Consider the following 11,495-nt stretch of genomic DNA (forward strand, 5'->3'; position numbering starts at 1 on the left):
AGACTTTCATTCCATGAATAGAAAATAATCTTGATAATACACAGCCTGTGTCTGAAAATCCTCTGATGACAACGACCATTAAGCCAGTTCATAATAAGGCTCCATTTCCTAATGATCACAATGCATCCCTGCTTCTTCTAAACCACCTTCAATCTTCAAAGATCCACTCTAACAATAATAAACCAACCTTCTTTTGTTTTGTTTTGTTTTTTTTTTTTCAAACACCAAAGCATACAAATAAACTTTCAGAAAAGGATACCAATTTCTGACCTATTATTACCTGCACAATTACCCCTGGTGAGACAAGTGCGTCAGCTCAACTGAAAAACTGCATTGACGGTTGATCCGATTCCAAAACCCAAAAAACCGACCTGAAATGGGGAAGTTACCTTCTACACACGGCGAAGAAGCACAGTCCTCAACATCACCTTCACTTCGTTCCCCGGCCTTTCCAAGGGCACTGCAACAGAGAGACTCGCTAACATCGCGCAGGGGTTCCTGCAGGCCGCCTTCGCGCGGCTCGTTCTGAGGGGGTCACTTGGCGCCGACCAGGCGCTCCAAGCCCTCCGCCCCGCACGTCCCTGCCGGGCCGAGCACGGCCGCTACAGCAGCGAGCCCGCCTACTCGGCCTGTCCTCAACACGAGAGAGATTTCAGCAGGCCAGAGAGGCGGCGGCCGAGAGCCGCCATCTGGCCCACGCCACGTACCTGCTCTCCCGGTCGGGCGCTGGAGACTCCTCCGCTGCGCAGCCCCGCGGTCCAGAGGCGCTCGGGTGGGCCGGGTTTTCCATGGGCTCTGCAAGCACAGCGCCGTCAGCGCGACCGCGGTACCCGGACCCACCGTGACCCCGCGCCCCGCCCTTACCTGCGAGTCGCCCCCGCGGCGCGCGGCTGCCGGCGGGACCGCGGACGATGTCCTGCAAGAGAGAGGCGGGGGCCGCGTCAGAGCCAGGCCGGGCCGGGCAAGGCCGTGTGGCGCTGCCCCCACGCCAGACGCTCACCAGCACGGGACTCGGGCTCCGACGGGCCGGCAGCCGGCGGGCCAGCGCGCCGAGCCAAGCCCGCTCCGCGTCCGCCTCCGCGCCCTGAGGCTGCGAGTCCTCCACGATGAGGAGGGGTGTGTCCTGCTGCGAGAATCCAGGGTCCAGCTGGCTGCTCCCGCCGCGCTCCATGCAGGACGGCGCAGGCTGCGGGGCCGGGCCGGGCCCTACGCCGCCCAACCCAGCCGCACTTCCCGCCGCCGCCATCTTGCCGCGCGCCGATTGGAGCGCGCGACCCGCCCGCCCCGCGCCGTTACCGCGGAGACGGGGGGCGCGGCCCGGCGGGACGGAAGCGAGAGCGCCCCGGGGCCGCGCCGCCCGCTCGGACTCGCCGCCCGGGCTCAGGGGACACAAAGAGCCTCGCCTCCTCCGTCCGCGGAGCTTGCTCGAGGACGAACGCATCGACCTGTCGCAGGCGGCGGGCCAGGGAGCGTCGGAGGTCCGGACCGGGTGCCGGATTCGGGCCGGGAAGTGTCCGCACGGGGCCCTCCCGATCCCCTCTTCTTCTGAGGTACAAAACAGCCCCGTGCTCGGGCTCCCGCACAGACCGAGCATCGCGCACCCCGAACAGCCACCATCGGGTACGTGCTTTCTTGGATATCACAGGAGAGTGTAGTCCTATTAATTTCCCTGTGTTTCTATGACTAAGCCGTTATCGAAAAAGCCGCGCGCATAATTGTGACTGTATCGTTGTCTTTCCAGCATTCACCTTCTTGCCTAAAAAACAGTTTGTTTGAATAGCATAATTTAAATCTACTTTTGCAAGTTCTGTTTTTTTATTTCTACTCCTCTCTATATTTTATAGATGAGAATTCTGTATATTTTATTTAAAAATCTGTTGTAGAACCAAAACCACAGAATCGGAAAAAATGGTACCTGGCCTGAAAGAAACTCTTATTATGCAACGTTATAGATAAAAAGTTGTACATAGCGAAACACTGTAAATACGAGTATGTTACAAATTTTGTGTGTAAAGTGAAATCCAAGTTTGCACATACATGTTAAAAACATTAGAAACGCTACAAATATTTGCAATTGCTACACAGGAGGGATGCTTTAGTGGCTGATTGTTCAAATCCCAGAAGATGCTCCTTTGTGTATTAGAAGATAATCCAGCATGTATATTAAACAGTATTATTGAAATGGGGTTTTTTTAGAAATGTAACAGTTACCTTACAAAATTCACAGCAGATAATGAAGACTAGAAACTGCAAACGTGCCAGTCACTTTCTCAAAATTCCTTTCAAATTCTTGAAAACTTTTATAACAAATCCTCAGACAAATTAGGTTTGTATCTGGAAGACAAGGAGGGGAGTTAACAGCCGACACAGATCTCAAAAGACAAGGTGTAAACGTTGTTCTGATACCTTATGTCAGAGCAACAGGACGTAAGTGGCAGAATAACAACTTTACTAAAGTAAGTTGTATCTATATGGGGTTCTCATAAGCAAACTAGGGAAGCATAGAGGTGATGAAGTTTCAATAAGGTAAGGAAAAAACTTGTTTGGTATTAATCCTCAGAAAGTAATAATCCTCAGTTCAAAACAAGTACATTTAAGTGAGGGTTCAAACATTAGCGTGCTGTTCCTAGTCAACTGTTTTCTTTAATCACTTTGGTCACAAAAATAGTACACTTATTAATCCACAAGCAATTTGAAATTGAGAGCTTTTAGAAGTACTAGAAGGAAGTTTTTTAAAATGGTCTGGAAAATGGACAAAGTATATAATGCAGGTAAGAACAATGTTATATAAAATTAAGTAATTGACTAAATAACTGACTGCACAAATTCAGGAGGGGGCTGCTGGGCTGTATGGTATTTCTGCAGAATAAAGCAATGGGGGCCATAGTGCCTCACAAACTGAGTCATTGTCATTCTGCTGCCACAAAAAAAAAAAGGAGCAAACAGTAAGCATTATACTTGAGTGTAGTATGCAGACCTTAGATGCATGAAGTAATTCTTTTACTCTTCATTGGCACGGCCTAAGCTAAGCCCTGCATCTATGAGAAGATGGCAAAAGATTTGGCTATGATAATATTCTCCAGATAGAAAAAAAGTTGATGGCAAATAATTTGTTTCTCAATAATATGCACAGTTTAAAGGACAACTGAATTTCCTTTCATGAACTGCAAGTAGGTGTAAATTAAAGACTAAACAGAAATAAGTAAAAATGTTTGAAAAGTAAGCCTAAAGAAGTTCTAAAAATTATGCCATTTCTGACATTTAAGTTGGGGATTTTTTAAACAACTGGGTATATTTGATCTTGGTCTGAAATGGGAAGTTGGACTACATTATCTCAAGAATCTCCTCTCAGTCTTGTTTTTATTGCAGTTCAATACTTTTATATGAATCAGAATAGGACAAAATTGAAAACTCAGTCCAGGTGGTCAAATTTGTAAAAGCCAAATCTGTATGTGTTTTGAAGCTGACTGGCTGTTATTTGTGTCAAATTTGTAATCCCACTTTTTCCAGCTTTATTATGCTATGAAAATAAATGCTCTGCTTTCTTTATAATATACATGTCTTCATTTAAGTATTTTTCCTCAGCTGACAGATTGCCTTTTTTCTGAGTCTAATTATAAACTACTAAGATGGCTACCGTTGTCTAAGAAAATAAAAGAGCAAAATGAATCTTTGCTTCCTTTTGCTTCAAACAAAACATGTCCAACACCAGACTTCCAATGAATGAAGGTATGGTGACTGATTCTTCATATTTAGAGGATTTTTACAAATTCTTGTATCTTACAGAATTTGCAATAGCAGGCTGACACTGTAGTTGATTTTCATCCAAAAGCTCCTTTCCAATGCAGACCACTAATTATGGGAGCCAATAAGCAGGACTGCTATTCCTCATTCTCATTACTCACACTTTGAATCTGGTTCTCCATGTCCCAATGCAGCCCTAAGCCTCATCTTCAAAACTGGATGGTATTCCTAGAAAAAAGACCAAATTCCAGATCCTGATTTCTGTGGATGCCATGGGACAGAGAGAGAAACCACAAGCGTTTCTCACAGCAGCTTGTGAGAAGTTTTAGAGAGCTAGAAAGATATGATAACTTGTTGACTGTAAGCAATTTGCAGGTAGTGTTCTTTTACTTTATTTTTCTGTTCCTCTCGAGGACAGTGCGTGAGAAAGATGTTTCTGTTAGTTAGCCAGTAGAATAGAATCTATCGTACCACTCTATAAAAACCGTGTGGTTCCTTTGAATAAAGCCTTTGTCTTTCTACGATCCTGCCTCTCGCCTGTTCCTGCCCCAACCTCGGCGCAAGAGTGACAGATTTCAAATGAGAATTAGTTACAACAAATAAAGATATCCAGCAAGATAGCTAAGCTTACTAAAAGACTAAGGATGCTACTTATATTTTGAAAACTAGCTTTATGTCTTGTGCCGTGTATTGCACTTATTGTGATGCAGACGCATTTAGAAGCTACCCGGCCAATTTCCGTATGCACTATTCTCTGCGCCATGACTTTGGGAACAAATAGCGCCTGGCATTCACCGCTCTCGCGGCCATGAGTCCGGCCCGGCGTGCTGCCGACGGGCGAGTCACCACGAGCCGCCGGCACGGCACCCACGTCCCCGGGGGGAGCTGAAGCGACCGCCGCCTTCCGCACTTGCTCCCGGACTGCGCCGGTCACGGCGCGGAGCTCCTCGGAGCGTCCCGTCCCGCTCCGCCGGGGCGCCCCGAGCGCAGCGGCCACGGCCCCGACGTTCCCAGAGTCGCCGCGGCCGGGACTGTCCAGACGGGGCTTGCGGCGCCCCAGCGCTCGCGGGCCCCGCCGCGGGGCTGCCCGCTCTCCCTACGGCACTCCGCGGGGAAATCGAACTCGGGTGATGAAGACGGCGGCGGCCACGCCCGAATCGACGAAAACGGACGCAGCTCTGCCGTCAACAGGCTGGCGCCGCCGGCGGGACCGGCCGGCCTCCCGCCCCGCCCCACCCCTCCCTGGCACCGCCCCTCCTGGTACCGCCCCTCCTGGCACCGCCCCTGCCGGCACCGCCGCCGCACCGCCCTTCGCACCGCCCCGGTACCGCCCCCAGCACCGCCCCTCGCACTGCCCCGGTACCGCCCCCAGCACCGCCCTCCGCTCCGCCCCTGACACCGCCCCCGGTACCGCCCCCGGTACCGCCCCCGGTACCGCCCCCGGTACCGCCCCCGGTACCGCCCCCGGGCGGTCCTGCCCCCTCCGGCAAGGGCTCTTACCGCTACCGCAGGGCATGTGTGTCTTTAGTCTGCGGAAGGCTGACCACACGAAAGCGTTCACCACATGAATGCCACAACGAGAACGCTCAGATATTCGATCATGCCAGGCGGGGCTGCGATCGCCAGACCAAATTAATTTCTCAAGCGTTCGCTTCATTTACGTGCACATCACTTTCTCTGAACAGTAGCAACCTTGTCAATCGCACAAAATGCACTATGAAATACTGCAATTAAGTTATTTCATTACAACCCGGAATCGTGCAGTTTGTTTGCACCTTTTTCTGGAGAAATGTTGAAATCAGTGCTTGACTTTACTGAGCAGGAGAAGTTGTGAAAGACATGCAGAATTATGGTAGAAAGTGTGGCATTATCATTTCTTTGCCCTGTTCAGTAAGGCTGCAGGCAACCTACACGGATGGTTTAGTCTGCAAAAAAATGTCAGTAATGTTCGATTTTTCAGACTTGTACTTTGCCTTACGATTTCAGCTATACTATTTTGACTTTAGTTATGTGGAAAGATGAAACAAAGAGGTACAGATTCTCGCCAGTTTGTATTCAATATTTAATGGATCAAAAAATCACCTTGGCTTCAAAGAAGGACTGCCATAAAAGTACGAATTAGTACCTTTCAATGCCTGATAAACATGTCTTTTAATTCCAAAGACCTCAGTTACTTGACACAATGACTATACCTGATAATTTCATCTGCCCTCATATCCTGGCCTTGATCAGTGCTTTGTTCCAAATTGTACAGGAGATAGTATCTTGCCACACCTTCTGTAAGACAAAAAATGGGAGGAATAGGAGTACTACTCTGATTACCCGTGGGATTAAATAGAAGCAAAAATGTGGTTTGGTCAAACTGAAAGGCTTAGCCCTCTGTTTCTCTATCTTACAATACATTCTGGAAGTGTCAGTATGTATTGTAAAACAACCATAAGACGCCATCTGTACATAAAAGCACTATCAGTGCTGGGTTCTTCTGCTCCATGTAGGGATGGCTGTGTTCACCACAGGAGAGATCAAGACCTGAACAAAGTCCCTTTAGGTAGTCACCTAATTTTTCTCTGCTTATTAGAAATGTCAGGGCCAAAATGATATACATTTCACCACCATTAAAGGCATTATCCTCACTTGGGTACTGTCACAGGTCTCTGATTCCCTGAAGTACTTTTATCCACTTGGAAATTTTTAGCTGGCAAGCACAGGAAGTAATCATTCCAGGCTGAAGGACTGAGGAATTGAAATAGTGTAGATTGTTCTTCTCACAATATTATGAAAATCCTTTTTACACTATTTTGATCCTACTTTCTAAATCTCCTTTTATAAAGGTCGTTTACCTATGACTTGTTGTCCTTCAGTCTGAAGCAATCCTTTAGTATGCTTTCGCTGCTCTCCTTCTGTGGTGTGTGTCAGGACCTCTAATATCTACATTCAGCACAGTCAGCTTTTGATTTTCATGGGGGTGCCAGCTACTGCTGCAGTGCATGAAACCAGAAGCTTACACCATAATTTCTATACAGGTCTATTATATGGTTGTGGAGTGTGAATTTACAGGGGAAAGGAAGAACTCAGTAAACTGGAAATACCTAATTTCACTGTCTCGTGCAGTGCACACACGCTCAGGATACAAGCCTTTTCTACTGCAATTCTACCATGACCACAGATATCTCTGAGTCACATTAGAAAGCAACAGAAATACCATCATTCTATTAATTGATGGTACAGTAGAAGAATGTAAATGGATCACATCACCAGAATGAGTGTTTTAATTGTAAAGTCTTCCCCAGAGCTTCTAGTCTGTGTTTGGATATTCTTTTTAAGCTTTCACTCCAGTTTGCATGTCTCCTGTTTCATTTCTCCTTGGCAGAAAGCCAGCTGGAAGAGCATCTCTGCACTGCAGTGAAAAGCTGCGGCTCTGGAAAGCTACCATGTCAAAAACAAGCAGCAAGTACCAAGACTGAATCACCAGAAAACAGAAGGTACTTATATCAGCTGGTACGAAAATATCTGAATATTTTTCACCTTCATGTGTTGTTGTCATGTTTTCCCTCCATGATCTAGAACCCTTCTTTCATGATAGAATTTAATGTACTAGCACTAGAATTTATTTTCAGGTTTACTATTTTATTCACTTATTTACCTGTTCAGTGCAATTCTCTAAAACTAAATTATTGCTGCCATGCAGGTTACAACACACAGAAATGAATGAAACCCTTCTGATAAACTAATTCTCCCTGTTTACAAGGTTTTAGCCTGTGGTGTCACCAGAGTTTAATGTGAAAAAGACCTATTGCATCATCTACTTAATTTATCTGTGGAGAACTAGACCATCTTTTGATTTAAGATTTAAATTTGAGAAAACTCCATAAGCTAGTAACATCAGCTGTAGCCTGCAGAGATAATAGTTTTATATTTTTCTCCCTTTCTGTGGTTGGTTTTTTTCCCTGACTATCTTTTGCCAGAGTCCTGTGACACTATAAGTTCATATATGTTTGCCAAAATGCCAACTTTCTGAGCCTTATGAGGTTTCAACAGCAGTCTTGGTGGGTACAAAAGAATGAAAGAGGGCAGGATGCTGACTTCTCTGCCCATCAAGTTTATAAACTATAGCTCACCTGTGGAGATCCTGCTCACTGCAGGGCAGAACCTGACACTGTTTTAGGAAACACTGCATATTATTGCTGACTTGTGTAATTTAACAATAGCTGGGTTGCTTTTCTACCCAACTGCATTGGCACAGGGTGGTCCTTCCTTTTCTGTCAGAAAAGACATGGATTTTTCTACCTGAATCTACTTTTTGGTGGCTCTTCCTTCAACCTGCAGAAGTCTCATACATTGGGGTTGCTCAGCTTTTGCACATAGCATCATAGGATTGCCAAGGTTGGAAGAGACCTTCAAGATCATCCAGTCCAACCATCCATCCAGCACTACCACTGTAACCCCTAAACCACATGGTGCAGACACAGACCCAGACACCTCTTGAACACCGCCAGGGTGGTTACTCCACCACTTCCCTGGGCAACCTGTTCCAATGCCTGGCCACTCCAACAGTGGCAACAATTTTTCTAATATCTAATCCAGATCTCTTATGTCTCAGCTTAAGGCCATCTGCATTGAACTTCTTTTCAGCAGCAGCTGCCAGAACTGTGAGCAACAAGGACTTGTGCCCGAAGATATGGCCTCTCTGGTCACCCCAGACAGTAAGAACTCCTGCCTACACCATGGCCTGCCAGTACAGCTCACATCAGCTTTGCACTGGCAGCTAGCAAAGCTCAGATTGTTCTTGTAGCTCATGGGTCTGGAATCCAGGAAATTCCATGATTTATCGTTGGAGACCATTATACTTGCTTCTAATTGAAAAGAAGGTTCTTCTTAGAAGGAAGAACCACCAGGAAGGGATCTGCTCATGGCCAAGCAATGGAGGAGAGATAAGAAAGGGGAATGACAATAGCAAGCCTTGGAGTCTTTAGAACTGCTGTCTTCTATGGCTTTATTGTGGGTATTGGAACAACTCAACACCAAGCATTTAAAAATCTCCCTGGACTTCTGTATTTAAGTGACTAAATTCTAAACTAAACTATAAGCCAATACCCCTTCGCCCCTGATTTATTCTTTCAAAGGTCTGAGCCCCGCTCACGGTTTTGAGCATCCGAGCTGGTCGCTGTACCGCTCTGTCCATCTTGGCGGAAGGAGCTAAGACCCTGCGCCGTAGCGCCGGCGGGAGCTCACCGGCATTGGCCGTGCTGGCACGACCTGCCTTGGGCGGGGTGCGGCGGGTCGGGATCGAGACAGCGGCAGCGGCAGGTTCCTGCAGCCGGGGCAGCGCGGGCAGCGGGCCGAGCGGGGCCGAGCGGGGCCGAGCGGGGCCGAGCGGGGCCGAGCGGGGCCGAGCGGGGCCGAGCGGGCACAGCGGGCCGAGCGGGGCCGAGCGGGCGGCCAGGGCAGGAGAGCCCCAGGGCGGGGCGGGGCTCAGGGCGGGCCCCAGGGCGGGGCGCGAGCTGGGGCGGGGCCCGGAGGGACAGGCCACGCCCCATCCCGCAGTAATGCGGACCACGTGCCAGCTCGGCCAATCAGGGGTGGATTCGGGGCGCTTTAAGAGCCGCGCGCCAGTGACCGCGCGCTGCAGCAGCGGCCGCGGCGTTGCCATGGAGACGGCGGCGGGGCCGGTCGCCATGGACACGGCGGCGCCGCCGGGCGGTGGGCGGCATGCGCTGCTTGCCGTGATCGGGGAGATCGGGACGGAACCGGAGCGGGGCGCCCTGCGCAGCGCCCTGGAGCGCGGTGAGCACTGCGGCCGAGGGTCCGGGGCCGGGCGGACGCGATCCCTGCCCCTGAGAGCCGCGGAACTGCGCGCCTGCCGCGTCGTCCCTGCCGCCGCCTGGGACGAGGCGGAGCTGCCGGTGCCCTCCCCGCCCTGCGGCACTGCCGTCTCGCCGCAGGGCTTCATCCGACTCCTCCCGGAGGGACGGCGGCGGCGGCCCGCGGGCGGTGGCTGCGGGAAGGGTCGAGGCGCTGTCCAGACCGCGGGGCGGAGGCCGGGGCTGAAGCTGCGGGGCCCCGAGGGGCCCGGGCGGAGGGCGAGGCCGGGCGGGGCTCGGATCCCCGGCGCAGTGCGGGGCCGGTCTCTGCGCCGTCAGACGGCATCCGTTGTTTTTTCTCTCCGATCATTGCCCTATATGCATTAGTGACGTGTAGCTAACGCAGTTTTCGAACGTCTTAAAGCTTAAAGACATTTCATGGTTCTCTTTCCCCTCAGTCTTTATTTTATTAGTGCTTTGGAAGATTGCATTTTATTTCCATATTACCCCAAAATTCTGTCTTGTTGGAGGAATTGTCTTCCTGGACTTTTCACTGTGGTCCCAGGGACGGCTGTGACCAGGGGTATGTTGTGGTGTGGCCTCTCCCTTTCTATAGAGCAGCTGCATGGACCAGAGTGAGGGAGGACTAGGCGCCAGTGAACTGCTTCAGGAATGACACAATGCAGGATAGCTCTGCCATAACATTTTTCTCCTCTGTTATCCATATTTTAGTAACATCCAGAGGTCTTGGCAGTTAATTAGTCTTTGTGTATTAGGCGCAGTGTTGTTTAGAAGTAAGGGGGAAGAAGGTGCTGAGCGGATAGTTCTTCCCTTGTGGCAGTTTCTGATCATTTCTGACCAAAAGACAAAGGAGAGCTGATCAACAACATCAGGACCTTAAGTGAATCCTTGTTCCAATAAGCAGTTAGTACACCTTTGAGAAATAAAGTAATAACCTTCTGACTCACCTTTGCTCCTCCCCTCAGCTCCCTACTTCCAAGGCACATTGGTTTGAAATAACAATCATAACTATTGGCCAAACTGTGTTATTCAGAGATAATTCTGTGACTGTTTTCTTCCCAAGCATCAGCGTTACTAAAGAACAGATGGACAGTGCAATTTAAGAAAAGGGTGGGTGTAAAAATGTCAAATATTGTCCAATTTCTTCACTTCAGCATCTTTTCCAGCAATCTCTGTTGGCAGTATTTCATTCCCTTTTCCAAGGGATGGCTTCAGGAGTGGTAGATCTGATTATGACCATCTGGCCTCTGAAAGACCTTCTTTGAAGGGGCCACTCTTACTTCCTGCACAGCAGGATGATCATCTTCACTTGTCACTTCACTGAACTGGTGTGCCAACCTACACCCTTATCCACTGTCTGAATCTTTGAAAAGGTGACAGATCAGACTGTGAACTAAAGGATTTCACTCTAATTCTGCACTCACATGCCAGTAACCTGAGAATTCCCACTGCAGAGGAAAAACCTGCTGTTTGCAACATAAATTGTAACTACCACAGTAGAAATAAGTTCTACAGTTGGCCTTGTCTGACTAGAAACCTGCTGAAATTCTGCCAAATGTAAACACTTCTATCATTTGCATCGGAGGGAGCCATTTCAGTGGTATTAGTAAGTTACTGGCAGCAGAAGTGAATCACTCAGAGCTGGAAACCTGGATTTTAGTCTCTCCTCTTACATGGAATAGGACCTCCAGCAAGTTAGAGCTTTCCCCACTGTGAAATGGGAGAATGACCTCTTCTTAAAATGGACCAATATTTGCAAATTGAAAGATATGAAAAATGAGAATAGTTAAAATGAAAACAATCTTGAGACATGTCAATAGTCAGCATGTTATGATGTTGTAGACAGCTGCACCCATGATTGAGGGAGTTCAAGCAATGTGGAAATGATGATTCCTACTGAAGTGTTAGCTGCTGTAGAGGGCTGATAGG

At 48.8% G+C, this 11,495-nt stretch overlaps 2 protein-coding genes across 7 annotated transcripts in view; one reads left to right on the forward strand and one right to left on the reverse strand.

Moving 5' to 3' along the window:
* TP53BP1 (tumor protein p53 binding protein 1) overlaps positions 1-1,245 on the reverse strand; it is a 26,674-nt gene extending 25,429 nt beyond the window's left edge. For 4 of the 6 annotated variants that reach the window (XM_030228478.2, XM_030228479.2, XM_050978344.1 and 1 more), the window contains exons 1-4: positions 1,001-1,245; positions 865-916; positions 708-795; positions 390-460 (exon numbers count right to left, since the gene is read on the reverse strand). In XM_030228478.2, coding sequence (XP_030084338.2) covers positions 390-460; positions 708-795; positions 865-916; positions 1,001-1,171 — 382 coding nt within the window. In that variant the 5' untranslated portion in view covers positions 1,172-1,245. The remainder of the gene's footprint in view (positions 1-389; positions 461-707; positions 796-864; positions 917-1,000) is intronic. The other 2 variants (XM_050978343.1, XM_030228480.2) reach the window with 1 other exon arrangement.
* On the forward strand, positions 1,170-8,837 carry LOC115484158 (uncharacterized). Its single transcript, XM_050978539.1, has 3 exons — positions 1,170-1,620; positions 7,115-7,226; positions 8,377-8,837. The coding sequence occupies exons 1-3, from the start codon at positions 1,170-1,172 to the stop codon at positions 8,534-8,536; spliced, it is 723 nt and encodes a 240-aa protein (XP_050834496.1). The 3' UTR covers positions 8,537-8,837.
* The last annotated feature ends 2,658 nt before the right edge of the window (positions 8,838-11,495 follow it).

The sequence above is a fragment of the Serinus canaria genome, chromosome 10, assembly GCF_022539315.1.
Source record: "Serinus canaria isolate serCan28SL12 chromosome 10, serCan2020, whole genome shotgun sequence".
NCBI classification, from domain to species: Eukaryota; Metazoa; Chordata; class Aves; order Passeriformes; family Fringillidae; genus Serinus; species Serinus canaria.

What these genes read in the sequence shown, in the direction of transcription:
- LOC115484158 (XM_050978539.1), top strand. Translation starts at nt 1,170, where the DNA reads ATGCAGGACGGCGCAGGCTGCGGGGCCGGGCCGGGCCCTACGCCGCCC. An exon ending in CCCCGAACAGCCACCATCGG is followed by an intron (nt 1,621 to 7,114) that starts GTACGTGCTTTC and finishes TCTCCTTGGCAG; the next exon opens with AAAGCCAGCTGGAAGAGCAT. An exon ending in GAATCACCAGAAAACAGAAG is followed by an intron (nt 7,227 to 8,376) that starts GTACTTATATCA and finishes ACTTCTTTTCAG; the next exon opens with CAGCAGCTGCCAGAACTGTG.